The sequence below is a fragment of the Leptinotarsa decemlineata genome, unplaced genomic scaffold (genome assembly GCF_025532065.1).
Source record: "Leptinotarsa decemlineata unplaced genomic scaffold, Ldec_3_MD MMD2_tig00001393_RagTag_RagTag, whole genome shotgun sequence".
NCBI lineage: Eukaryota > Metazoa > Arthropoda > Insecta > Coleoptera > Chrysomelidae > Leptinotarsa > Leptinotarsa decemlineata.
In genome coordinates, this window is record NW_027412562.1 from 11,114,907 (window position 1) to 11,140,762 (window position 25,856).

A 25,856-nucleotide genomic window follows, 5' to 3' on the forward strand; every position below is an offset into this window, starting at 1 on the left:
TTCGTACTGGATCCCCTGGCGTGAAATGAATCTATTAGAAACACATTTCCAACACCAGAACAAAATTACGCTCTCTCAACGCGCGTTTCGGTTAGTCTTACCTAACTGTTATTGTTCCTATGCTACTACCTGAACTCATTCCACACTTTTCGATTACCAAGCTTTTGAAAACATTCAGATACCTGTTATTCTGTACCGTTCTCAAAAAATTTTGAATATTTCTCTCTTATTCTGTGGCCGTTCTCTCCAATCTATGAAACCGAACATGCCAAACATGTTCCTTGAAGCGACCTTTTATAGTGCGTTTGGTTTGACCAACATATTTCTTTTCACAATCTCTGCAGATTATTTTGTACAAGACTTCTTTTCCATTTTTTTTTCCAACATCTTGTCTTTTGGAGTGTTCAACACTTGTTGAAGTGTACGTGCAGTTTTGAAAGCCACACTTTAGGCAATTTTCAAAAAAGGAAGTACATAGAGAGAATACAAATACAAATTGGAGGTATTGAAAAACAGGTATTTCAGCATGGGAACAATAACAGGTAGAGTTAGGTAATGCTAACCGGGAACTACTAACAGGTAGTAGTTAGACCACTAGCATATAAAAACACCAACATAGTGATAAGCGAAACCCGTGTCGAAAGACAGGTGTTGGGAAAGTGTTTCCAATATGTTCAGAATGAGACAATAAATGTTCATTAGAGTGGTTGAAAAGAATAGTTTATTAGCTGTACTATACTTATTTTCAGTGAGGAGATCTCTGATTCGCGGTAAATCAATTCTGTAGGACAAGTAAGAAAAGCACCCACAGTTGGCATTGTTTGAGATAGTGATAGTTCGTTTTTTTTGATTCAGAAGAAATTATATTCAAATCAATACAGCTAACATATTCGGGAGTCAATAAGGTTGCATTTCCATGGATGACATTCCAAATAATATTTGAAACATTCTCATTATGGCTAGTATTCACTCTCTTTGACATATAACCTGTTGCCACAGCCACCAATTTCCAACCTACTTTTCGTTGGATTTGATCTATTTTCATGCCACAATTTGCCACCATATGAATGGTGGTGGGTGTACGTCAAAACGCACGTTTCGTTAATTTCTCAAGATATTATCATTTAAGATGACGTGCAACTTCTGAACGGTTTATTGTAAAACACTTGATTGGTGCATTTCCCTTCATTATATCGTGATAAATCTCAGTATAAATGATCAATAGTACGTAACTAAACGTGCGAAACTGTCGGATATAATCCAACGCCCTTCTTGGTAATAGCCAGGGGAGTAGTTGTATTTTGTTACATAAGGAAGCAAATGAATTTTCTTTACTAAATTAGAAGAAATACTTTGGTTTAAAAAAGGAAAAGGTTGGAACCCATAGCTAGTTGAAAATAAAATTCGTTATTGAACTGAAATTTTGTTTTTGAACGGTGACGGTGTCAAGTAAAATACAAACGTTTGAGCGATTATGGAAATCGATACTAGACTCAAAAATCAGGTTTTTAACGATACGGATACAATCTTCAGGGGCAACGCTTGATAAAAAATCAACTATATTAAAGGATATTAGAATACATTCGAGTGAAATTTGAACTTCAGAAATTCTCCTGACTAAATCGGATGAGTTATTTAGAGAAATTAAATCTGTCAACAAGAACTTACGGCCCCCTCAATTATTTCCAGATATTATTCTATTTCTTTTCTACAACAAAAAAAATATTTTCCAAAAATTGGACAAAAATCATGGTATTTCTTTTCACTATAATAATACATAAGGCATACACCTTATCAATAGTGAAGATGAAGTCCCTATTTTAAAAATAACTGGAGTCTATCAACTTTCTTGTTCCACCCCTAATTGTTCCTCAGCGTATGTGGGCCTAACCGGCCGCTCCTTCAAGACCAGGGTTCAAGAACATCACAAAATAATTTAGAAATATAGACATCATGATCCTTCTCATGAAATTAATACAAACAGCTCCTTTGCCAACCATATTATAACCAACCACCTTTTCAATTCCGACACAGACATGAAATTTTTACGCATCTGTGATAAAGGAAGGACTTTCATACATTGATGAAGTTTTCTTTATCAATGAAATAATTGAAGACCCTCAACCAATCTCCTTGAATGACCAGACTCAGTTTGATTGCATGAATTTTATCAATTTTCTCAATATTTGAATCTCAATTCCGTATTTCATTTCCTACTACCTCAATCTAGATAGAAATAACCTCTAGTACCAATTTTATTTTCTCATCGCAGTTTTCTCTCTCTTCTTCTCTTCTAGATTTCAACTATACCCAGGAGAGGTCGTTGTAATTTAATTTTATTTTGAACGATTTTATGAACCTTTCTGAAACTTTAACGCCATTTTATCAAACAGTGTGCATTGTCTGATTGTTCGATTTACACCTGAAGAATATTCACAAATTTCAATGATACCAATTATCATAAAGATTCTACTCAACCATGTTGGACATAATCATATGATATACACTAAGTGTGTATCCTGTTTATTAATCTGGCTGGGTGGCTCACTCGTAATACGTCTAATTGCCATTGGCCTCCACTGTTTTTCATTTTTTGACTCACAAATATATATATATATATATATATATATATATATATATATATATATATATATATATATATATATATATATATATATATATATATATATGTATATATATATATATATATATATATATATATATATATATATATATATATATATATATATATATATATATTATGACGACAACATTGTTTTTATTCTGATTGATTACCTCCACTTTGAGCTATGGACCATTTTTTGAATATAATTAATTTTATGACAGATTGCAAATTGATTTTTTTTTGTCTGTATTCTTTGACAACAAAAAGTATACTGATATCAGATCATGAATTGAATTAAAGCTGTCGCATTTCTTTTTTCATTATGATTTCCTACCACGTAGTAACATCCATCAATTTATTATTTATTTTCGTTTTATATAATATATTGGTTCGAAATTATCAACTGGGTTGAAAGTAGTTACTAATATTATTCGTAACTGAGCATGAATGCAGCTCCTTTGCCAGCGACTAAAACCAACTGCATATGAACGTGAAGATTATGAATATAAAGATTTATGAATGTACAGAAAAGTAAGGTTAGGTTTTCCAACAGAATTGATATACTTACTTCATTAACATCAACGGTATTGTCGAATATTGCTATCAAAGTATTCCACTGAATGGTATATGATATAATTTCTTTTATCCAGAGGATCGTGCATATTTGTAATCTCTCAAAAAATAATTGAGATGAGATGTTGAAAATTCAGAAGGAGATGAAACTGAAAAACCAATGTGTAATGAGAAAACGAAAAATTAACTTGAATATGATTCCAAATATAAAGAACCCCGATATCTATTTGATTTGAATCAGCACATATTTAAAAATTTTTTTTTTCTTATTTGATACCATGATTCGAAACCATGTTTATTATTTGCATTGGCCCATGTGATAAGAATCCTGATCATACTATTTCAACTTCAATATGTACCAGATGACAATAATTTGGAGCTCGAATTATATGTACATTCATAATTCACATAACCTTGTGGAATCACTCCTCAGATATTTGGAATATGAGGGACATTTTGAAGTGAGCTCCCGATTGTCATCGAGTACATATTCATTATACTATTTCAGGATAATCTCAAAGAAGATTGCGAAACATCAGAAGAATAATTACTATGTTACTATTGACAGTTTCAATATTGAACTTTGAATTGTGAATACGTCTTCGATATACATATATTAAAATTCTATGTATGCAACGTTTCAGCGTTCCGGCAATTATGATCATCAGATATGAAAAGATGTATTGATGGAATTTTCAATGAAAATGAAGTATTTATTATTTATTTTAAGTGCTTTAACATTAACCTCCTCCATACGAGTACCGAGTAGTTGGCAGCAAGAATACCATAATGACAGAAGTAGAAGCAGAGGAATCAGACCACACAAGAATAATAGCCAAGTTCATAGGAGGTATTCTAATGGAGTTAAGCATCTCTATGACAGAGCACAAATAACGCCCCTTGGATATATAGATCCATCAATACAAAAACATAACTGGACTCGAAGAAATGCCAATAAACAACTAGTCAAACAGAACTCACCAATGAACGAAACACCTTTTTTAAAGAAACCTATCTCAAGAAAATCGTTCAGGCCTTCCCATCAAGATAAAAGCCACCTTGAGTTCTATATGATTCCGAAACCAGTCTCTCACAGAATTCTCAGTAATTCACGAAGTCAACAATATGATCTCCCTCTTTCTCAAAATACGCCAGAGAAAGTGTCACAGAATATTCAGGCAACTGTGAATTTCCTTCCATTTCCTCAATCTAAAATTTCTTATAAACAGAATATTAATCCCCAGTTATCTCCCACTTTCACGGATTGGGTCCCTTCTTTTGGTAGTACTGATCAGTTTCCTGAAACATTTGCTGATCAAAGAATTCAAAATGAATTACCCAGTATTACCACAAGTAATCCACTTTCTCAAAATTTCGATCAATTTTTCAATGTACCACCAAACCGTGAATTTGTTAAACATATTCAGAACCATAAATTGGACAATCCACCCTATAATAATTTTGAGGGCGATTCACAAAAACCGAAGTTCAATGAAGACACCAAAGAACCTTTTCAGGTTTATAATATCAACAGTGTTGCAACCAATGTTCCGCCACAGAAGGTTATCCAAAAGTCTGATGATTCTGGAAATCACGATTCTTTTGAAAATCATTTTTTCAAAAACTATAGAGATGACAGGACCCACGAACCGATAGATTTCGATCCATTTCTTGAACAAGCGGATGATTCTGAAATAAAGAGAGAAGAATCCGAAAAAGCCCCCATAAGTTCTCACGAATATCCTGCAGACATACCAACAAAACCAATTTACCCTGGCCCAGGAAAATGGGCCAAGCCAGGAGTAAAATACAGGCCATTTATCAGCAGACAGAAGTATGATAAGCTGGAGGAACAAGAAGAAACACCAGAAGGTTATGACACATTCCTAGAGGGGAAAGAACTCTTTACTGAATTCAATAATAAATTCGACAAAAATCTGAACAGTTTTCCGGAAAAACACAAACTGGGCCAGTTTTTAAAAAATGAAACTCCAAACAAAAATGAAATGCAGGATGATTCTGAAGTGAAAGAAAATAGTGGAACAGTAACGGAAAATGAAAATCAAGAGGGAGAAGAAAAAGAGTTCGTACCAACAAGAATGTATGCCCAGGTGAGACATACTGAAGGAATTCAACGTTTGCCAGCAGAACAGGCTGAAGAACCGAGATTACGAGAAAGTATAAAAGAGTCAAAAATTCAAACCGTTTATACTGAAGAAGGATATGAAGATAGCGCCTATGACCATGCGGGGCATGAGAAGAGTGCTGAAAACGAAGAAGGATTCGAAGAGCACGAGAAAGAAAAGGTGCGGAAGATCGAGAAGAAAGTCCCCGCTCATAAGTATAATCTTCATCTCAAGCCCAAATATGAATCGACTGCTTATGGAAATGAGAATGATTTGCCGACAGATGAAGAAATCGAACAATATAAAAGAGAAGAATTGGGGATAGAAGACGCAGAAGAAGCTGGTTCTCAATTTGGAATATCTCCAAATTCAATCAATAACTTGAATGGGGAAGAAAAACGTACAATGCGAACAAATAATGATTTTATGAGTACCAAAGAAGAGAAAACGATGACTACCATGGGAAATGATAATGGTGACACTGAAACTGAAATATCTAGTAGAGTTAAAATTATTCACAAACCTAATAATCATACTAGAGCTCATGAATTTGTTAAGATATACCCAAAGACATTCAAAGTTGTGAGTGGAAAACACAGTAATACAGTGAAACCAAGTGAAGAAATCATTGCCAGAGTAGAAGAACTGCCAAAGACCAAACAAAATCTCTCGAATACTGTTGGATTTTATATCGAAGAAATCATAACCACTACTACTGAAATTCCAATCACTACTATTCCACCATCAGATTCTATTGAAATATTCACTGAAGAAATACCTATTACCACTCTAGCCACAACTGCTATCCCAACCCCCAAAGGCATTACCCCTCAAGAAGTTATTCCAGAAACATTGGATTCTATTGAAAAAGCATTTTGGAGCATAGCGCCAAGATCTCGAAAAAAGAGATTCGTTAATGATTTTCCAAAAATAGAAGTGGATACTGACTTCATATCAAAAATTAATCACCATTTGGGTGAATCGAAAGAAGAATCACTCGAACAAAAGTATCCATATTATGATAAAAGCGAAGAACATGGTATTAACGAAAATTCTCCTCTGAGATATTCAGAAAACTTGAACAATATCCCCCAGAAAAAAGAAGGAAACATGGCGTTTTACGAACATGCGGAGAAAATGATTGTCTGTCCAGAAATTGATTCAACAGTAGAGCCCATACCTGAAAGAATTGAAAACGCTAACAAGGACAACAGTTATCCGGAAGGTGAGGATATAAAGAAAGAAGAAAGAGAAGATGGAAATCAGTCAGAACAAACCACGAAATTACCACAACAACCCAAATCTCCTAGACTCACAGGATTAGGTGACAAAATTCAATGTCTCAGAGCAAAATATTTTGGCAGAAATCCATTAGATAGTCCGTTTTTCCAAGAAGAAACTGTTGGAACAATAAAACCAATTTTTAAAATTTTAGAAAAAGCCAATATGAATAATGAAAAAGAATTCCCTGTAAATGAGGGCAGAGAAAATGAAATTTCCACCGATCACGAGGACTCTGAAAAAGCAAAGAATGGCATAGACAGTAATTTCGGAACTGCAACCACTGTGGATACACCCACAACTATGGATGTTGAAAAACTGAAATCCAATGTATATCAAGATGTCACTAAAAATATGAAAAAAATGTTTGAAACCGAACACAAGCAAACTTCTTCAGTTCAAACAGTACCAACTATCAGTTTATTGACTACTCCAGAATATACTGTTGATTTGAAGCCAAAACATATATATGACCAGATAAAATTATTGAAATACTTACCCGAAAACCAGAATTTAAGTAGTACTTCAGCTGGATCTAATAATTTTCAAATACCTTCTGAATTTGAGTTAGGAATTACTCAATCTACCATTATTAGTGAAAGGCAGCCAAAGTATAATAAAGGCGACGAAGAAGATCTGAGTTATGATTCATCTGTAGATAGTCCAAGTATATCAGAAAATCTTACTTATGAGTTTCCAGAGGAAGGTTCCATTCTACCAGACGCAGAAGCTTTGAGGAGGCGTCGGAAATTCAGATATCGAAGGAAACGACCTGCCATCAAAAGGATTTTATCGACCACTTCATTTCCCATATTCGGCAACTACCTCACTACTAGCACTGTTTTACCTAAATACAAAGTGGTCAGTGAGGTTTTCTATAAAGATGATATCAAACCCAACGAACAGCTCAACGTTTTTACAGATATTTTGAATAATATCAGAAACTCGTCTCAGGAGGCTGCAGATGAAGTTTTCCAAAACCTCTCGGAACCAATAACTGTGGCACTTGATTCAAAGAGTAGAGTAGACCAGTTGAAAATGATTCAGAAGTATAAGGACGATTCCTATTTGAAAGCTTATGGAGATCAAGAGATCGATAACACTAATTATGATTTGACCAGTACAACCACAGCAAGGCCATTTCCTAGCGAAGGCACTGCTTTATACAACACAGACTTCATTAGAAATAGGTTGAAACAAACAGTACACCCGAAAGATAAATTTAAGTTATATGCGGCTCTCTTAGATGCACAGAACAAAAAAATATCCGGATTGGTCCCAAATATTTCACCTGTAATTTCTTCGCCACCTGTTGATGTTGAATCTCAAGATGATACCACAATGGTTATGGGGTTGATGCCACCCAGAAAACATCAATATAAAACTATTCTCCACTCCAAACAAGACAATCAAGTTTTCATCAGAAGTCAAGGAGATACAGAGAAGAAAGTCATGAACAATTTCTTAGTTATGGGCATGAAACCGCCCCCAAAACAAAGAATATTTGTATATTCTGATTTTCAAGACAGAAACTCTATCAGGACTAGAAGGGTACCTTCTAGAAGAGGAAAGCGAGATACTAACCGATCGTCATATGCCGAGTTGACTAGAAATCAAGCAGCGGAAAAAACCGATGAAGTGGAAGATGAAGACGATGATGACTATGTTCCGCATAGACCGAAAAACTACTATTATGACGAAAAAACTGGAAAAATAGTTTACAACAAAGACAATAAGTCAGAGGAGAAGAGTGATGAAGAAGTAGAGTATATAGAAATAGTTGAAGAACCACCTGAAACAACTCCAAAACCGGAACCTAAGCAAAATCCAATATTTGCTACAGCCACACCTCCACCAGAAGGTCAAAGTTATATCGACTTTGTGAATAAGCTGAAAAGTGCACCAGACTACACGCTAATTCCAGATCCCACCACTACTGAAAGAGGAGCAGAAGTGAGTACAGAAAAAGTATTCACAACAAAAAAACCTGAACTAACCGAGCCTCCAGAGTTTTTCAATATTCTTGGGAAAGTTAGACAAAGTGGTGACTATAAATTCATCGCAGATGAGAAAAATGAAGATAAAGTTGTGAGTACAACATCAGAGTCTCCCGAAGAAATAATTGAAGAAGATGTCGAAGAAGAATCGATACCAACAAATGTTAAAAATTCGCCAGGAGGTGTTCAGCATGATCTGTTACCAGGCTTGCAAATATTTGACATTTCCGATTATATACCGAAACTGAAAAGTTACCTACCTAGAACTTCATTTGATACTTCTAAATACAAAACGATAAGCAGACCCACGGTATCATCAACGTCGAAAACGGAATCAATTTCTGAGGAGGAAAAAGTTTCGCAAATAAATAATACTCCTGTTTCTGAAGTGAAATCCAGTTCTGAGCAAATTGAAAATTCTCAAGCGAGTAACACAAATAATAGTCCAGTATTTATAGATAGCACAGATGTGGAAGACGTAATTGATTCTGGGGAGAAGGAGGTTACAACTGTGAGTCCATCAACAGTTACCGCAACATCAAACAGGCAGCAACATCCAATCAAACACACCCATAGGAGAAGACCAACCACTTCAAGGAGTGTTGTTAACACCAGAAGATCAATCCCTACTACATCTTTGTCACCAGTAACACCAGAGTCTGACACAGAACACTATCCAAAGTCGAGGAGGAATTATCGAAGAAGGCCCACACGAATAAAAGTAACATCTACAACGGAATCACTCACAGATGATGATACAGATGAAACAACCAAAATCCTGCGCAGAAGATCCAACTTGCAGGAACTTAAACAGAAGGAGAGTGTCATATTGTCTTCAACTGTCCGAGCTGTCACCAATGAACTGAGTATAGATCCAAAGAAGTATGTGGAAATCTTCAAAAAATATAATCAAAACAAAAGACATGGGGGTAATTATCGAAAGAGCGACAAAGATGAAGTGACTCCAAACCAAAGTGTAGTAGACGCCGACCCGATTTCTGATAGAAAAAGTAAAGACGTTGAAATCATCAGTGAATATGATAAAGATAAAAGACACGGCGGAAACTACAAAAAAGAGGATACAAGTTCCATTGAGAGAAATATGGGAGAGAGTATAGAAGATAATTCCAAGGAAGAAGCTTTGATTGTTGATTTACTTCCAGAAGATTCACTCCCAGAAGATTCACTCACTGACAAAACAACTATGAAAATTGCCAGTCCAAAAACTGGTAGACAATCCCGAAAACCAAAGAGAATCCTCATAAAACAAGTGAAAAAATATGAGGTGAACAAACCAGTTAATAGGCTGACCGATGTAGTAACTAAACCTGAAACTTTCTACACTGACCCCACGCTACCAATGTCAGTTAACATGCTTGCGAAGGTTGATGCTTTGTCAAGCGAGGAAGTGCGGAAATTTGAAGGAATGGAATCATCAAGTGAAGAAACAGACATTGATGCCGAAGACAAAACTGAGTCTGCTAATTCAAATACCACGAAGAAGCCTACTTTCATTGTAGATCCTAGTAAAAGATTGTATTTTTATGCTCCAATTTAGTGGCATGTGAATAATGAAGTAGATTATCAAAATTGTATAATAAAATTATATTAATGATTGTTGTGTTATTTTCTGTCAATAAAATCGAAATCATCACAAGCTACTTTTCGATCGAAAGTTATCTGAAAAGCAAATGGGAATTCATAAAGATGATACAATCAAAAATTCAGATAAGTGTTACAACAAATACTGAAAACATAAACTTACAATATGTTCAATCTGAGCAATTATACAGCGTGACTCACGGTCGATGGTAGGTTAGACGTTTCTGGAAAACGCAAAGCATGATTTTTCTGAAAATTTCACCTCTCACATTTCCTTACCTGTTCTATCGATCTAAAATATTTTCGGTATTGCGGCGTTGCCACTTCCATCAAGAGGTCCTAGCAACTTTATTTCTTTAAATGGAACACCCCGTATATTAATACATTCTGGTATTTTAATACTTTCTTGTTGATAATTTCCTATACCTATCTCTATCTGTTTTCGAGATAAAAAATAAATTGTGCTAAATATGGTCCAAAACATAGCCTTAATTGAAATTAAGTACATCAGTACTCTCGATTCATGAAAAGTTGATATTTTAATGATAGTTTGGACAAACTCGAAATATTCAAATAACACCAAGAAATCGACTCCATATCATACAGGGCGTGCTAAAATTACTATTATTTCCATTGTGCATAAAAGTAGTCAAAAGTTCATTTTTTTAAATGGAACCCCCTATATATTACTCGATAAATTTAAAGATGGTGAAAAATGCTTCAAGATGACATGTCCCTATACCTGAATCGTCAAGTTTTCTCAATAAAGTCGCTTCTTCTAGAAACATTATTTTTTTTTAGAATTTGGTAGCAGTGAAATTATCAAGCTCATAGCAGTTCGGTTACTTTTATAAGTAATTTACAAAGAGTTATCGACGGGGTTTCAAATCATCTTCCAAAATGAATGCAAATATCGATTATTCAAACGAAGTTCTTATGAAATTATTTATTACTCACATGAACAAAGTGATCAAATCATTGTCAGAACGTGTAAAAAATTCAACCAAATGTATCCTGAATTAACACCAATGAACGAGAGGGAATTTGTAAGGTTACAAAATAATTTCCTTAACTATGGCTCAAAGTTTCCAGGGAACAACTGTACCAAAAATCAGTAATTTCTAGGTAAAAAGTAAGATTTTGTGGGCTGAAACATGTGGAAGTACAGACAATAACAAAACAGGATGATTCAAAATAACAAAATTGTAAACAAAATATCACATTTTCATAATAAATGCTGAAACTGTTGTCCATTACATTCTAAACACTTTAAAATGTTTTTTGTATGCGACTTGTGGTTGCTTTTTCAATTTCCTGGGGATTCAGATCTTCAATACTCCGCACTATTCGCCGTCGCAATTTTTCATTGGTAGGCACTGGAGTACTGTATACCCTTTCTTTTGAAACAACCCATAAAAAAAGTCAAGTGGCGTGAGATCGGGTGATCTCGGTGGCCAATCCCACGGCCCTAAACGCCTAAACCAATGATCGTCAAAGAGTTCGTCAAGTTTCCTGGAAACTTCCTGGGTGGAATGAGCTGGCGCTCCGTCCAGTTGAAACCACGAATTCCTATATTCCTCTAAAGGCAAATTTTGAAGAAAATCGGTTACAGTCGTCATTAATATTTGGAGATATCTTTCTGCATTCAGTGTGTCTTCATAAATAAAAAAGCTAATTTTATTGTTCTTCAGAATACAGAAAACATTCAGGTCACATTTTTCTTGAAAACCCATTTCTTTTGTAACATGAGGATTATGATCAGCCCAAAAATGTTCATTCCCTCTATTGAAAATACCATCCCTCGTAAATTTTGATTCGTCGCTCCAAATTATTTTTGACAAAAATTTCCGATCTTCCTTGTATGAATCAAAAGGGATTCACAAAAATGCATTCATTCTACGTTCGAAGTCTTCTGCTTTTAGAGCTTGAACTTTGGTAAATTTATACGGATGCATTCCGTGATTTTTCAAAATTCGTTGTACTGAAGCATCTGATACACCTAACTCTTTTTCTGCACTGCGCATGGAAGCTTCTGGATATGCATAAAAATATGCCAAAACGTTAACAGTATTGACCTCATTTGAAGTAACAGGTTTTGGTAATGTTGAAGGCGCTTTTAACATGGAGCCATAGTTAAGGAAATTATTTTGTAATCTTACAAATTTCTTCTCGTTCATTGGTGTTAATTCAGGATACATTTGGTTGAATTTTCTACAAGTTCTGGCAATGATTTGATCACACTGTCCGTGTATAATAAATAATTTCTTAAGAACTTCGCTTGAATAATCAATATTTGCATTCATTTTTGGCGATTTTTTGAAACACCGTTAATAACCATTTATCAATTACTTAAAAAGGTCACCAAACTGTCATAAGCTTGATATTTCCACGGCTACCTAGCAACTGTTATTGAAAATCTCTTTGATAGAAACACTTCAATCAGAACACCTACCAAAAATGCATTTGGAAAAGTTCACACATGCAGTTCGTGCTATTGGTAATATTAAATCCCTGTGAAGTTACTGACGATGACGAAGTAGTATTCAGTCCAACTGTAGAAAGTCCTTCATGACTAACCAATAATCTTCCTTAAAATAACGTGAGTTGGCGTATGTAGTTGTAACATATGCCTTGTAATCCAAAGATCGTGTGTTCAAATCCCATGGACCCTATAATTTTTTTTATTATCAGCAGTAACTTTATACAAAAAAATTTGTATGATACATTTGTTAAAAGTGATTTTATTTTGCTCGTGAGTTTGCTCCACTTGCTGACGCTCGTTTTGCAATAATCCCCACTCTCAAAATAAAATGCCAATTTCAACACTTGTAGGTAAACGTGAATAACTATTTTTCCACAAAAACGGCTTCATTAAGAAAACTTGACGATTTAGGTATAGAGACTTGATATATCATCTTGAAGCATTTTTCACCGTCTTTCAATTTACCGAGTAATATACAGGGGTTTCATTTGAAAATATTAACTTTTACACACAATGGAAATAATAGTAATCTCAGCACGCCGTGTATGATATGGAGTCGATTTCTTCGTGTTATTTGAATATTTTGAGTTTGTTCAAAATATCATCAAAATGTCAACTTTTCATAAATTGAGAGTACTGATGTACTTAATTTCAATTAAGGCTATGTTTTGGACCATATTTAGCGCAATTTATTTTATATCTCGAAAACAGATAGAGATAGGTATAGGTCATTTTTGACAAAAAGTATTAAAATACCAGAGCGATTCTAAAAATGTATTAATATACGGGGTGTTCCATTGAAAAAAATAAAGTTGCTAGGACTTTTTGATAGAAGTGGCAACGCCGCAATGCTGAAAATATTTTAAATCGATAAAACAGGTAAGGAAATGTGAGAGGTGAAATTTTCAGAAAAATTATGCTTTGCGTTTTCCAGAAACGTCTAACCTACCATCGACCGTGAGTCACGCTGTATATGTTAGAAACATGAGTTACATAGAGTTAACTCTTTTAAATTGATTGCTTCTTCCCTTTCTTTGGAAGATTCCCACATGTTTTATTTAAAGATGGGAAATAGAAAGCCAAAACCTTTCTTTTCCAAAAAGGAACATAACTCCAAGGCCTGGGTCATGATTCGAGAGAACAAAATCCGAGCCGGAATGAAACTAGTAATATCAAACGTTTCGTCTGCTATTACGGCAGATGTCATCAGTGGTATATGCGTTATACCTCGAAATCTCAACAATTATTGCAGTCAGTCCTCCGTCCTCGCAATCGACACATATACCACTGATGATGTCTGCTGCAGCAGCCAACGAAACGTTTAGTACTACAACTGTCATTCTTCTGCGGCATACCTGCTCAAATTTTGATCTCTCTTATTATGAATTATAATTATAATTTTCAGGAAATGACATGATTTCAAAAATCAAAATTATCGCAATTTTTTTCGACTTGAAGCCATCTAAACAGTATATAAACATTTACAAGATCAGTTTTTATGTTACATACAAATGAGGACATACAACTATCACTGATAACAAGAAAAAGTATATTTTTTGTGAAACTTTTACTCTGAATAGATGTGGATATTTCTGTTGAATTTTCGAGAAAATACTTCGCTAGGTTCTATGAATTAAAAAATTATATAAAATTTTTTCATATTCCAATGAAGAAGATTACTCAAAAAACTCAAAATCATTACAAACTATTTTTAAATTCAAGTCATCTGGACTCTAGAGGAACACTTTTTATCACAGATAAAATATGTATCACAGATACAGATTACGGTAACAACAAATAATAATAAAGTACAAATGATTTATTTAGAGAACATTAGCTCTGAATATATTTAGATGTTTTTGTCCAAATTTCGACAGCATTACTATTTCTTGAAAAATCTTCTATTTTGGGGAGTATAAGAGTTTGTAGAATAATTGATTCTGATATACTGGGTGTTGACTAACTACGGTACGAAACTTCGATGAGTTGCTTCGAATCTCAGGTAGAGGGCGTTGAAGTTCAAAGAATAATATTTATGAAATATCATGAATATCTTCAAACCGATTTGATTAAAATTGAGAATAGTTATTTCAAGTAATGATGCCCTTAATTAGTTCTAACTAGGTTGAATTCCAGTAGTATCTTAGTGGGCATCGCAGTCAATAATATTGAGAGAAAAATCACGTCAATACCTTGTTTCATGTGATTGTTTATTCTTAAGATCTAGTAACTAAACATTCAGCATTTTGGTCTATAGTGTTTCCTTCATATCTAAATTCGTTTTCGAGAAAAATAAGCCACTGTATTGCATATCATGGACACTGAAAAACATCTTACCCATTCCCTTCAAATTTGTTACTGACTTTTTCACCCCCTTTACTTCGAGTTAGTAATTAAATGTCACTTGATCAGTTTATAATTGAAAAATAAGCATTTTCGAAGTGATTCGGCTGTTACTTGATGAATATCCATGGTAATGTCATAAATTACACCTTACGATTTGATCTCCACTAACTTTATTAAAAAAAAATATTACAAGTTTTGCTAACACAGTAGTTTTTTAAATAGAGTGTGTAAAAGCCAAATGGAATAAATTCATTATTTCGGTTAGGTACATATTTCAACAAAATCCCGAAACACGCCAAATTTAAATTATAATTCAACATACTTCAACGGAAAAATGCTACCTCTTCCTTCAAACCTCGTCGAATGATAGGTACCACCCCCAATTTTTTGAATGGGAAGTTTAGGTTTGTGGTATATCGTTTGGAAGATTTCTTCATTTTTTTTTTAAATGTTATTGCTTTCAAGTTTATTGCAACAATTAAAATAAAATAAATTAAAATCATATGGTTACCGAAATTCGATAAAATATACTCAAAACTTATTGCAATATACTACAAAATTTATTTCATGTTGAGGTTGTGACCCTATATCTTTCATGTCATACAAAATTTATAATATAGGCACAATGCGTACGGCAGCTCTTCGTCGGTATGCACTATGGATTTCGTTCAAAGAAACTTTTCTGTATCCTGAAACTTCAGCAATTGAATATTTTGTTTTATAAAGATCTAAGTTGACCGCCACACAGTCAATAAAATGAATGATACATGATCTGGTCGACTGCGAAACCAAATCTAATCAAATTTAGTTCTTTAAGCCACAGCAATGAAATGAAACTATGAAAATCAGATATTCTGAAGGTACTTGACATTCACAAACTATTGGCTGGTAAATTGAATAAGGGTAGAAATCAAAATCTGAATGTGCTCCAAATTCGCCATTTAATCATGTGTAAAACAAATTGTAATAATTCAATAATGATCGTAGGTAAAAGTATTACTTATAAGATTCATGTGATAAAAAAATAATTATTAGAAATGGTATTGAAAATTACCTCCCCAGAGTATACTCAGTTCAGGTTTACATTATGAATGGATTAACTCAAAATTCAATGATTGTATCATGTTAATAAAACAGTATTTCTAATGCAAAAAGTAGTTATTTTCGGAAAAATAAGTCAAGTGTAAGTAATATTTGCCTGTTAGTTTCTCGTCGAGCTGTAGCTGCAGTTTTCTTCGACCAGGAATGGGACAGACTTGGAGCACGTACTTTTCTAATTTTTAAAATGGACTTAGACTATCTCGTGGACGTAGACAATAACATTTATCGAACTGGACGAATGAAACACCCACCATTCGGTATATTAACTAAAAATCTATTCCGTAAGGCAATCAGAGACAGAAGTCCTTGTTTTTCCCTCTTTAATGATTCCAAACAAGTTCTGTAGAAGTTCTTCCGCAGAAAAACTATTGTAAAAAGTCTCCAATACTAAAACCCTAAAAAAACAATTTCCATAATGGAAATTTATTCAAAAGTTCGATTCACTAAAAGGTGAATCTCATATGCAATTGAAAGGTTCGAAATGAATTTTCATACCTTCTTAAACGAAGGGTTCCGTTAACCAAAAAAATTACGAATAACGTATTCAAGGAAATAGCGTCGCTCGTTCTGGAAAAGTGGTTGTGACCCAGTAGAATCCTTAGGAAGTGCAACCTTTTATGGAACACTCAAAATCTATACATGAAACTATATCCGAAACAATATAGTTCAAATTCTTGAAAATGGACCACACGGCTCACCACTAAACAAATTCCTTCTCTATATTCCCGTTCATCACTCTCTTTTCCAAAAAAAATGCACCAAATCCTTTCGTTCTCATGATCAAGGATCACCTACAGCGCAAGTCTATTCTGAGGAATTCACCCAAATAATTTTGGCAACATCTCATTCCTGACTTTCGGTTTAACGGAAATTGAAAATCTACCGCGAAGGGATCCGAATGAATCGGTCCTATTGGAAAGAAAAACTTATCAATCTGTACCAGAAACTAATTATCATATGTGTAATGAGAAGTGAAAATCTTAGCGTGGCAAAAGGTGTAAATTGGATTGCCTACTCCTCAGAAACTTTTTTTAAAATCAATTAGGATTACCTTCGGTGAAATAAAAATTAAATGAAAAGTACAGTAGGTTTTTATGAATGCTACAAGGCATTGATAATAAGAGAGTAGGCAAAAACTATAGCAATGTTCTTTTTAGAAGACATCCTTTGAAAACTGTAAATAATTTCCGTGCAACGTTAGTTTGAAACGCCTTGTCAACTTCTTTTGTATGTTGAAAAATCAGTTGTCAGTATTTTAATTTGAGTTTGAAGTTCATCAGCTCCAAGTCTGACAAATGGTTAGGTTAACGGAAATGCATAAAATAACAGTTTTACAAATGATTGGTTACGGAGATAAAACCCGAACACAACAGGAAGTAGCTCGCCTATTTCATGAGAAATTTCCTAATTCACCGCTGATATCTCAAGGAAAAATAAGTGATATAGAGAAGCAGTTTCGCGAGTTTGCTTATGTGGGACAGATGAAGAAAGCAGCCGCTAATGCAATGAGTGATGAACTCAAATTAGATGTGACGCTTAAATTTGGGGAAAACCCACATACATCGAGTAGACATGCATCCGGTACATTCAATGTTAGCTATACACCGATAGTAAACATATCATAAGAAAATAAAATGCATCATCCAATCATAAGACGATATGTTTTCTAATGAGTGTACTTTGTCTCTTAACGGTCATGCTAATCGACAAAATTGCCGCTACAGGTCAACGGAAAATTCTCAATGGATAAGACAAGAATACACGCAACACCCTCAAAAGGTTAATGTTTGGGCAGGGATTGTAGAAAACACCATCATTGGTCCCTCTTTCATTGAGGGCAACTTGAATGGCGATAATAATTGGGCACTACTTCAAAATTATGTCATTCCAAGTTAAGCGATTCATATTTTGATCCTGGAAACCCCTCAAATTCCAGTGAATACAATATGGTTTCAGCAGAATGAAGTACCACCACATTAACAAGTTAATGTCCGGCAATACCTCGTCGATACATTATTTTCCAATCGGTAGATAGGGAGGCGATGATCGATTGAACGGCCAGCGCGTTCACCTGATCTTTCATCATTGAATTTCTTTTTATGGGGACATGTGAAGAGCAGTGTGTACAAAACTGAACATTTTGAATGACTCAAAAGAACGAATAACGCTTGCAATTAGGTCGATCACGCCTGATATTTTAAATAATGCCAGAAGACAGTTTTATTTGAGAGTAGGATGTTGCCAAGACGTTCGCGGTGATAATTTTGAACATCTACTTCACTCCATAGTTCTTTTTCGTATTCTACATTTCATTACATTTTGCGTTACATTTAAGTTTTTGAGTGTATTTTATCGAATTTCGGTAACCACATGATTTCAATTTATTTTATCCTGATTCTTGCAATAAACTCAAAAGCGATAACATTTTTGAAAATAGAATGAAGAGACCTTTCAAAAGATATATCACAAACCTATACTTCCCATTTGAGAATTTAGGGGTTGTACCTGTCATTTGAAGAGGGTTGAAAGTAGGGATGGCATTTTTACGTTTAAGAATGTCAAATTATAATTTAAATTTGACCTGTTCCGGGATTTTTCCAAATATAAACAGTAACCGAAATAATGAATTTATTCCACTTGACTTCTACATACTGTATAGTACATACATAGTACGTTATTCACTACGACAAAGCTACTGTGTAAGCGAAACCTGTTGTGATTTATTTTTAAAATAAGGTTTGTTGAGATCAAATCGTAAGGTGTAGTTTATGAAAAATTAACATATGAACTGTATGAAGCTATTATCGATGAGACAAAAGGAAGATTGAACTGCAGTTTAAAGTCAGACCAAACACTTTTTCTATATCCATTTCACCTACAGCGAGTCCAAACTCTACTTCCTCGGGAGTTTTACCCCAAGAAGTATATACATATATGGTCTATAACAATGTATTTTATGATTTTCGTTATATGTTCATCAATTCAATCTTACAAAATAAATACTAGAAAAAGATACTTTTTTTAGTCAACTGGAAAAAAAAATGAATGCCGACATCACCCTGCAAATTACAGCAACACACAACTCGACCCTTGTTGATTTTTAAACTAGACACAAATTTTTCACAAATACCAAACTATCACTCACAACGACTCACTCTGTAATAATATTCCATGCCTCAACTTGGCTCGCTTGGTAAACGCCTCAGATTCAGTCGGTTGCGCTGTCAGTCAGCCGCGCATAAAATTTGAGGTGGGGAATCTTGACCCAAATATGGCGGAGAGTGAACTTACTTGTGTTTACTTTTATACGGTGGCTAAAATCATATCCATCCACTTTCGAATGGGATAAGTTTCAATTTTCAACGGAAGTTATTCAGTGAATATTTTGAATAACGTAGAAAACAATAACTGCCTTTAAGTATTCTTTCAAGAAGTTTAATGAATTTCGTTTCAAAGCTATCTTGATTCGAATAATGCATTGAAATAATAGCTACTATTTGAAAAAGCCAATATCTGAAAAAGTCTTCAGGTTAAATATAAGGATCCCCAAAATGAAATGAAAGATTGAACACCCGGAATGAAACTCGATAATCCTGTATTTACTAAGTAGTTTTATGTCATGTGCTCTATTATATGCTAGAGGGATTGTAGGATGGCGAAGATTTCCTCATTGAGAGAGCTTGATTGCTGTATTTTTCGACGATGTATTAAATTTGTCCTAATCAAATCGACTACTAAATTACTGGTATTTTCATTACGATCACATTGGATTACATTCAATCTGGCTGTGGCGTCATTCTGTGACCACTGAATCGCTATCAAATAATGCTAGACTGAATAAATTAGCGCTTCAACTGGGTATTTTATGCTCGTGTGGCTTTTCGTTTTGTAGAAAACATTAATGATGATGAAAATCTGAACGACAGTATTTCCAATACATCAGCAAAACAAGAATCGTTAGGAGAAAAGTTTTAGTGACAGTAATGGATCTACATATGCCTTAAAATAAAATGAAAATAAATAATAATAATAATGATAAATAAGCAGGATGGCCACAAACACCTGAGGCCTTTGTTGAGTTGCGGCACCACTTACCCGAGCGGTATTCCCAAAATTGGTTCCTTGTACTCGAGGAAGGGGCCTCGACAGTTGACCCACTCGGAGGAGTCAGAGGCAGGGTGGTATGGCACATATCGATGATTTGCCCTGGCAATGATAACGGACGCTTTGAGTGGACGCATGAGCTAAGATGAAGCTTATGCATTGTTACGAGAGTAGTGAGCCCGCGCGAAGAAGGTACATGGCGAGAATGCATGCTCTGTGGCATGAAACACATTCGGGGCATGCCGCTTCTTTCGCCCAAAATCTTGGAGATTACGTATCTTATTTTTGGCGGTAGCTCCTTTTCAGCCTATTAACAAAGTGGTAGACGTGAAAGTTCTACCAACCATTGACAACAATGGAGACAATCAGAACACGCAGGGCGCTCCACAAAATGAGGCCCCTGAAACCACAGGAACTAACTTGTTGGTATGCAGAGGTTCATAGTGTTCTAACAGACGACGCTGATATATATCAAATCAACATCACCCTGTATAGCGTCGTTCCAATCGCTTTCTGAATCGAAAGAACAAAATTCGAGCTTTGCGATTCGGAAGATTGAACGGCGTGTACACTCTCACTTCATACTTTTTGATAACAGGTGTCTACTTGGATAAAGTTGCCTTAACGCTTTGAATAACGTTTTACACAGATGACATGCTTCTTGAATCTCAAGTCTGTATCTAATCACAAGGCCAGGTGCTCCTACATTCATTCACAGAAGAAATTATGTTATTGTTGACACGGATCGACATTGATTCACACACAATATATTTACTTTTGGGACCAAATAACATAACATGGGATTTCTTTGAATTGATTGTTATATTATGTGCAGAAGATACATCTTCAAGAGTATTAAGGTTATTGTTAATATTGCCATTAGTGAGTATAATATCTTTGAAGCTGAATGAACTAGACAAATGAATATCATCGGCGTGGTGGTAGGCCATAGAGCCAAGATTTGTACAGACCGTTATGATTTCTTGAGCCAGTACTGAAAATCTCTTCTGTAGATTTGTTTCTGATCATAAATTATACAGTAATAACACTCAATTTCATTTTCAGTTATTTTGCTTACTGATAGCAGATTGATGTTCAAGTCTGGAATATGAAGTTCATCTTGTACTTCACCTTGTTTCACCATTAACATTCTCTGTCAGAAATGTCAGGTGTCACTCTCAGGTGTCACGATGTTTCCATCGATATATTCTATATTCTTTTCTCTGCTAATATGAATAATATCTTCAAGTGAACTCTTCTCTTAGGCCATGTGACAAGTTGCGTCAGAAGCTGAATTGCAGTTCCTTCAGATTTGCTTAACATGCCTTCGGAATGGCGGTCTTTGTTTATTCGCTGGTGATTCGTTTTAATTTGTCATTCTACATGGGCTTCCCAAAGTAAAATCGTTGTTCGTACATGCAGAATCGGGACCTTTCGATGAATTATCGTTACTCAGTAATTTGAATGTCATATATTCATCTTCCAACGTTTCTGATCTCGTTCTGGATTTCTATAATACGATTGATTTAGTCTTTTAACTTTGTGATGTCGGAGTACTTGGTAGAATACAATTGTCGATTTAGGAAAATTAATTTAGGGTGTCCGCTGCTTTCAAAAACATTTTCTAGTTCAATCCAAGCATTTTTGGCGGTGGTCGCACTTTATGTTCCAACATAAATATTCAGCCTTAATTCAAAACGACATCTTCTAACGCTTGCTGATCAGATTCTGCGCCAATGTTTGCAGATGCTCCATCAATAGATTTTCATTACTTTTATCAATCAACAGAATTTTCATTGTGTACATCCAAGTAGCGTGGTTATTGCTTCCTTCCAATCTTTCTACACTGTACAAAGCAACACTAATTAAAGCAAGGATTCCTGGACCTATAACTCCTCAGTGATGATATTTTTTTTGTCAAAATGTTGATAAAAACAGAAAGTCAGCCTGACATTATATATTTGATTTTCTTTTAGTATTTAGCATGCTGCGTTAACCGATAACAATATTCTCTACGGTCTACGGATTGGTTGGTATAAACGTAGAAACCTTCCTACGTGAGGGTTTCGCAAAGTCAGCTTCACTTGTAGATAACTCTGGTTTGCATTTACAGACCTGTATAAGGTATCCTTCGCAATGGTTGATTTTGTTGGAATCAGTTATCGTAAAAATATAGGTAGGTCGCCATTGTCACTTTATGACAATTGCGACCTACAATTTATTTTAATTGAAAGGGTATATTTTCAGGAGAGTTTGATTTTTGGGAAAGAAAGTTTTTGGCCTTCTACTTCTCCATCTTGATACTGTCTGAAAGTTACTTCTTTGTATGATCTACACATCTTTGTATAGAGTTAATTTTTGAAATTGATTGCATCCTCCTTTCCCATTATATATTCCCTTTTTCCCACATTATTATTTATTTTCATTCTCCTACATAATTTCTGAAAGACAAATATACTGTTGCGGCCTACTATCAGAATTAGGAGTGCATCTGGTGTATCAGCTATTAGTGTTTTTTTTTTATTGTGAGAACCCTCGAATTCCATTCTTCAAAAATGTCCAAGAATAAATTCAAGATGATTCTCAAGATATAAAATGGATGCATAATTCAAACCTAGTATACAATACATGTTTTTTCTACTCCCTCCATTTTGAAACTAATCATTACGTGTTTGACAGCAAGTAGGTAATGGCTCATTCAGCCACTTCCGTAAGAAATTTTTAAAAATGATGAGATACGTAACATTTACTCTGATAAATATAATCTCATGAATACATTAAATTATCCAAAAGTCAAAATTAGTGAATTTTCTCTTCGAATTTCCTGTAAAATCGAAATGAAAATCAAATTTCAGTAAACTTACTGTTCAGCAGTTTGTGGGTTGGTATCGAATCTAGTTAAATCCGTGAATCAATAACCTCTTGTTTTAATTATAATAAGCTGTCATTCAGTATCTCGTAAAAATTCAAGATGAGTGATAACGATCAAGAAATTTGTGCTACCCCATCAGATATCACCGAGCAAGCAAATATTGCGATGAATAATTTGCTGCCAGCAAAATCGGGAGGAAAATAAGAATATAATTCCGGAAACTTTATGAGTTAGAGAGAGAAGAAAAACATTCGTTATCTGAAAATGTTCTTCCCGTTTATTTCGAAGATTTAGGAAAAACTTTGAAACCATCGTTATTATGGGAAATTTACTCCATGTTTGGAAATACCCTGAATATCAAGAAAAATGTGGACATCAGCAAATATTCCAAATTAGATGCCTCTCTAAAACGCAAATTTGATGGTTTTAAACCGAATAAATCGTCGACGCTCAGGTACCACTGAACAAATAAATCCAGTCATAAGGGAAGCTCCTAAGTTCCAGGTGACAAATATTTGTTTTCGAAGGTAACACATGTCAGGTTTTTCCTTCTATACATTTTTTATGAACTTTCCGCAACAATTTTTGAAATACTAAGACCCAACATAAATGTTAGAACTGAATTATTCAACCACACCAGCCACCTCTAAATCAAATCATACTTCCAGTAATTCTATGAACTGTAACAGCCAAGCAAAAGGATTTGAGAATATTTCACAGACCAAAAAATATCTGTTCGTAATTGTATTTGACATTAATATATTATTTAAAACTCTTCAAATTCGTTAATTCACTCATAAAGTGAATACCACTTCTCATATCTCAATCAAACATCTAACTGGTAATCGCTAGAGTAGCTCAGCGGTAACGCGTGTTAATCTTGCATGTGTTTCCCTATTACCTAAGTTCAATTCCCACTGCTGGAATTTTTTTTTATGAATGATATAATTATATATTAGTGTAATCCTAAATGTACATAATTATAACAAAAATGAACCCTAGTAAAATAATTTATAGGAAATATTGTCACCAATTTTTAAATCATTCAATTGAGTTCTGACTGACTGAGTAAATGAGTTTAATATTTATAGCCGTGTTAGGAATCACACGTTAAAAGGTAAGACCTCGTTAGTCCTTAGCTTATAATTTTTTGCTCGTGGGTAATTGGCTCCTTATCTTACTCGGTACGTATACTATTGAACACGAGTGTACAGTGAAATCTCTACTGATTTAATGAAGATGAATAGTTATTTTGTTTGTTTTTTTGAATGCGCAAATCTCTGGAACTATCCGTTCGCTTTGAATTATTATTTTTGTGCGTGGTAGGCTTATTCATGATTGGAAAAAAATGTTCATTACTTTATATTGACGATGACGAAAAATATTGATTTTTAGTGGATCTAAAAAAAAATCCGCGTCACTTTATGTCTATTTTTTTTAATACAACATTTTGTGTCTAAAACATTTCAAAAATTTAAAGATGGCAGAAAAGGTTCAATAAAGTGGTCGGCTAGATAACCTGATCTCACATCATTGGATTGCTTTTCTTAGGGATACCTAAAGTCGAAAGTTTACGATATTTGGCTATAAATTTTGAAAAGACGCGACAGAGAATTGTTCGAAAATACTGATTGTATTCCTCGGTCTGTTTTAGTGCATGTAAAAAAATATTGGGACGTGTCGATGAGCTAGTTTTATATACATTGCATTTCTTTAATGTCCCCTCCTTTTATTTTTTGAACGGGTTCACTCAACAAATTGAAATATGGGATAATCAAATTAATGCATGAATACTTTATTTTGAAGTGAAACTTACAGATGAAACTTTCAAGATGGCAACTGGGCGCCATCTGGGAAAAAATAAATGGAAAGGGGCACACCTTTTTGAAGCTCCTGACAAATGCTTCATAACCCTAGAATATAATGTCAATATCTTCAACTAATACAAAATGGTGGAATTTTTAATAATTACCTGAATACTTGACATATAACTACATAATATGAGGTACTAAGCTTGAGGTCAGTTCAGAAGATGCTTGAAATGGTTGCCTAGAACTTCTTGACAAATGAATAGCCTATCCGATATTTCACGCCGAATATTTTTGAATACAGTAACGTCGATAACTCTACAAATATTTATTATTTTCTACCGTATATCCAATATTGAAGCAGGGTCATTTTCGTACACCTTTTGCTTCAAATAGCCGCATAAGAAGAAGTCCAAAGGTTTCAAATCTGGCGAGCTGGCTGGCTGGCCAAGTAGTATCCAAATAGTTTCTTACTTGTCTGGAGTAATGTGGTGGTGCTCCATCTTGTTGGAATACAATATCCATATCGAATTTATTAGGATTTGCTTCGACGATTTCAGTGATGAGATGGTCAACGGTAGTTTCCAGCATATTCAAATACAGTTCCCCTGTTAAAATTTGATCAACGAATAAAATTCCTACAATATGGTTTTCCAATATTCGTGATGTACATTCGTTACTAAAACAAATATTGTGGAGATAGGTAGGATGCCTTGCAATGGTTTCCGTCACGATTTCGCAGAATTCTGTTTTACGATCAGGGTCATCTTCAGTTAATTGGTGTACCATTTCAATTCTGTATGGATGATACCTATTCCTCTTCAAAAGTATCCACACAGTAGAAGAAGACACCTCACAAAAATTCACGACGGAATAAGTAGACTGTTCAGGATTTACTACCATCTCATCAATTATTTGCACTTGCTGTTCTTCCGGAA

The 25,856-nt window shown here is 34.5% G+C and overlaps 2 protein-coding genes across 7 annotated transcripts in view; both read left to right on the plus strand.

The window, feature by feature from the left end:
• LOC111514017 (uncharacterized) overlaps nt 1–10,218 on the plus strand; it is a 47,743-nt gene extending 37,525 nt beyond the window's left edge. For 4 of the 5 annotated variants that reach the window (XM_023170245.2, XM_074175987.1, XM_023170246.2 and 1 more), the window contains exon 2: nt 3,708–10,218. In XM_023170245.2, the coding sequence (XP_023026013.2) occupies nt 3,886–10,161 (6,276 nt within the window). In that variant the 5' untranslated portion in view covers nt 3,708–3,885 and the 3' untranslated portion in view covers nt 10,162–10,218. The remainder of the gene's footprint in view (nt 1–3,707) is intronic. The other variant, XM_074175988.1, reaches the window with a different exon arrangement.
• The window catches only part of LOC111511929 (synaptotagmin-15), a 475,338-nt gene that overhangs the window by 182,438 nt on the left and 267,044 nt on the right, over nt 1–25,856 (plus strand). The gene's annotated exons all lie outside the window — the stretch shown is intronic.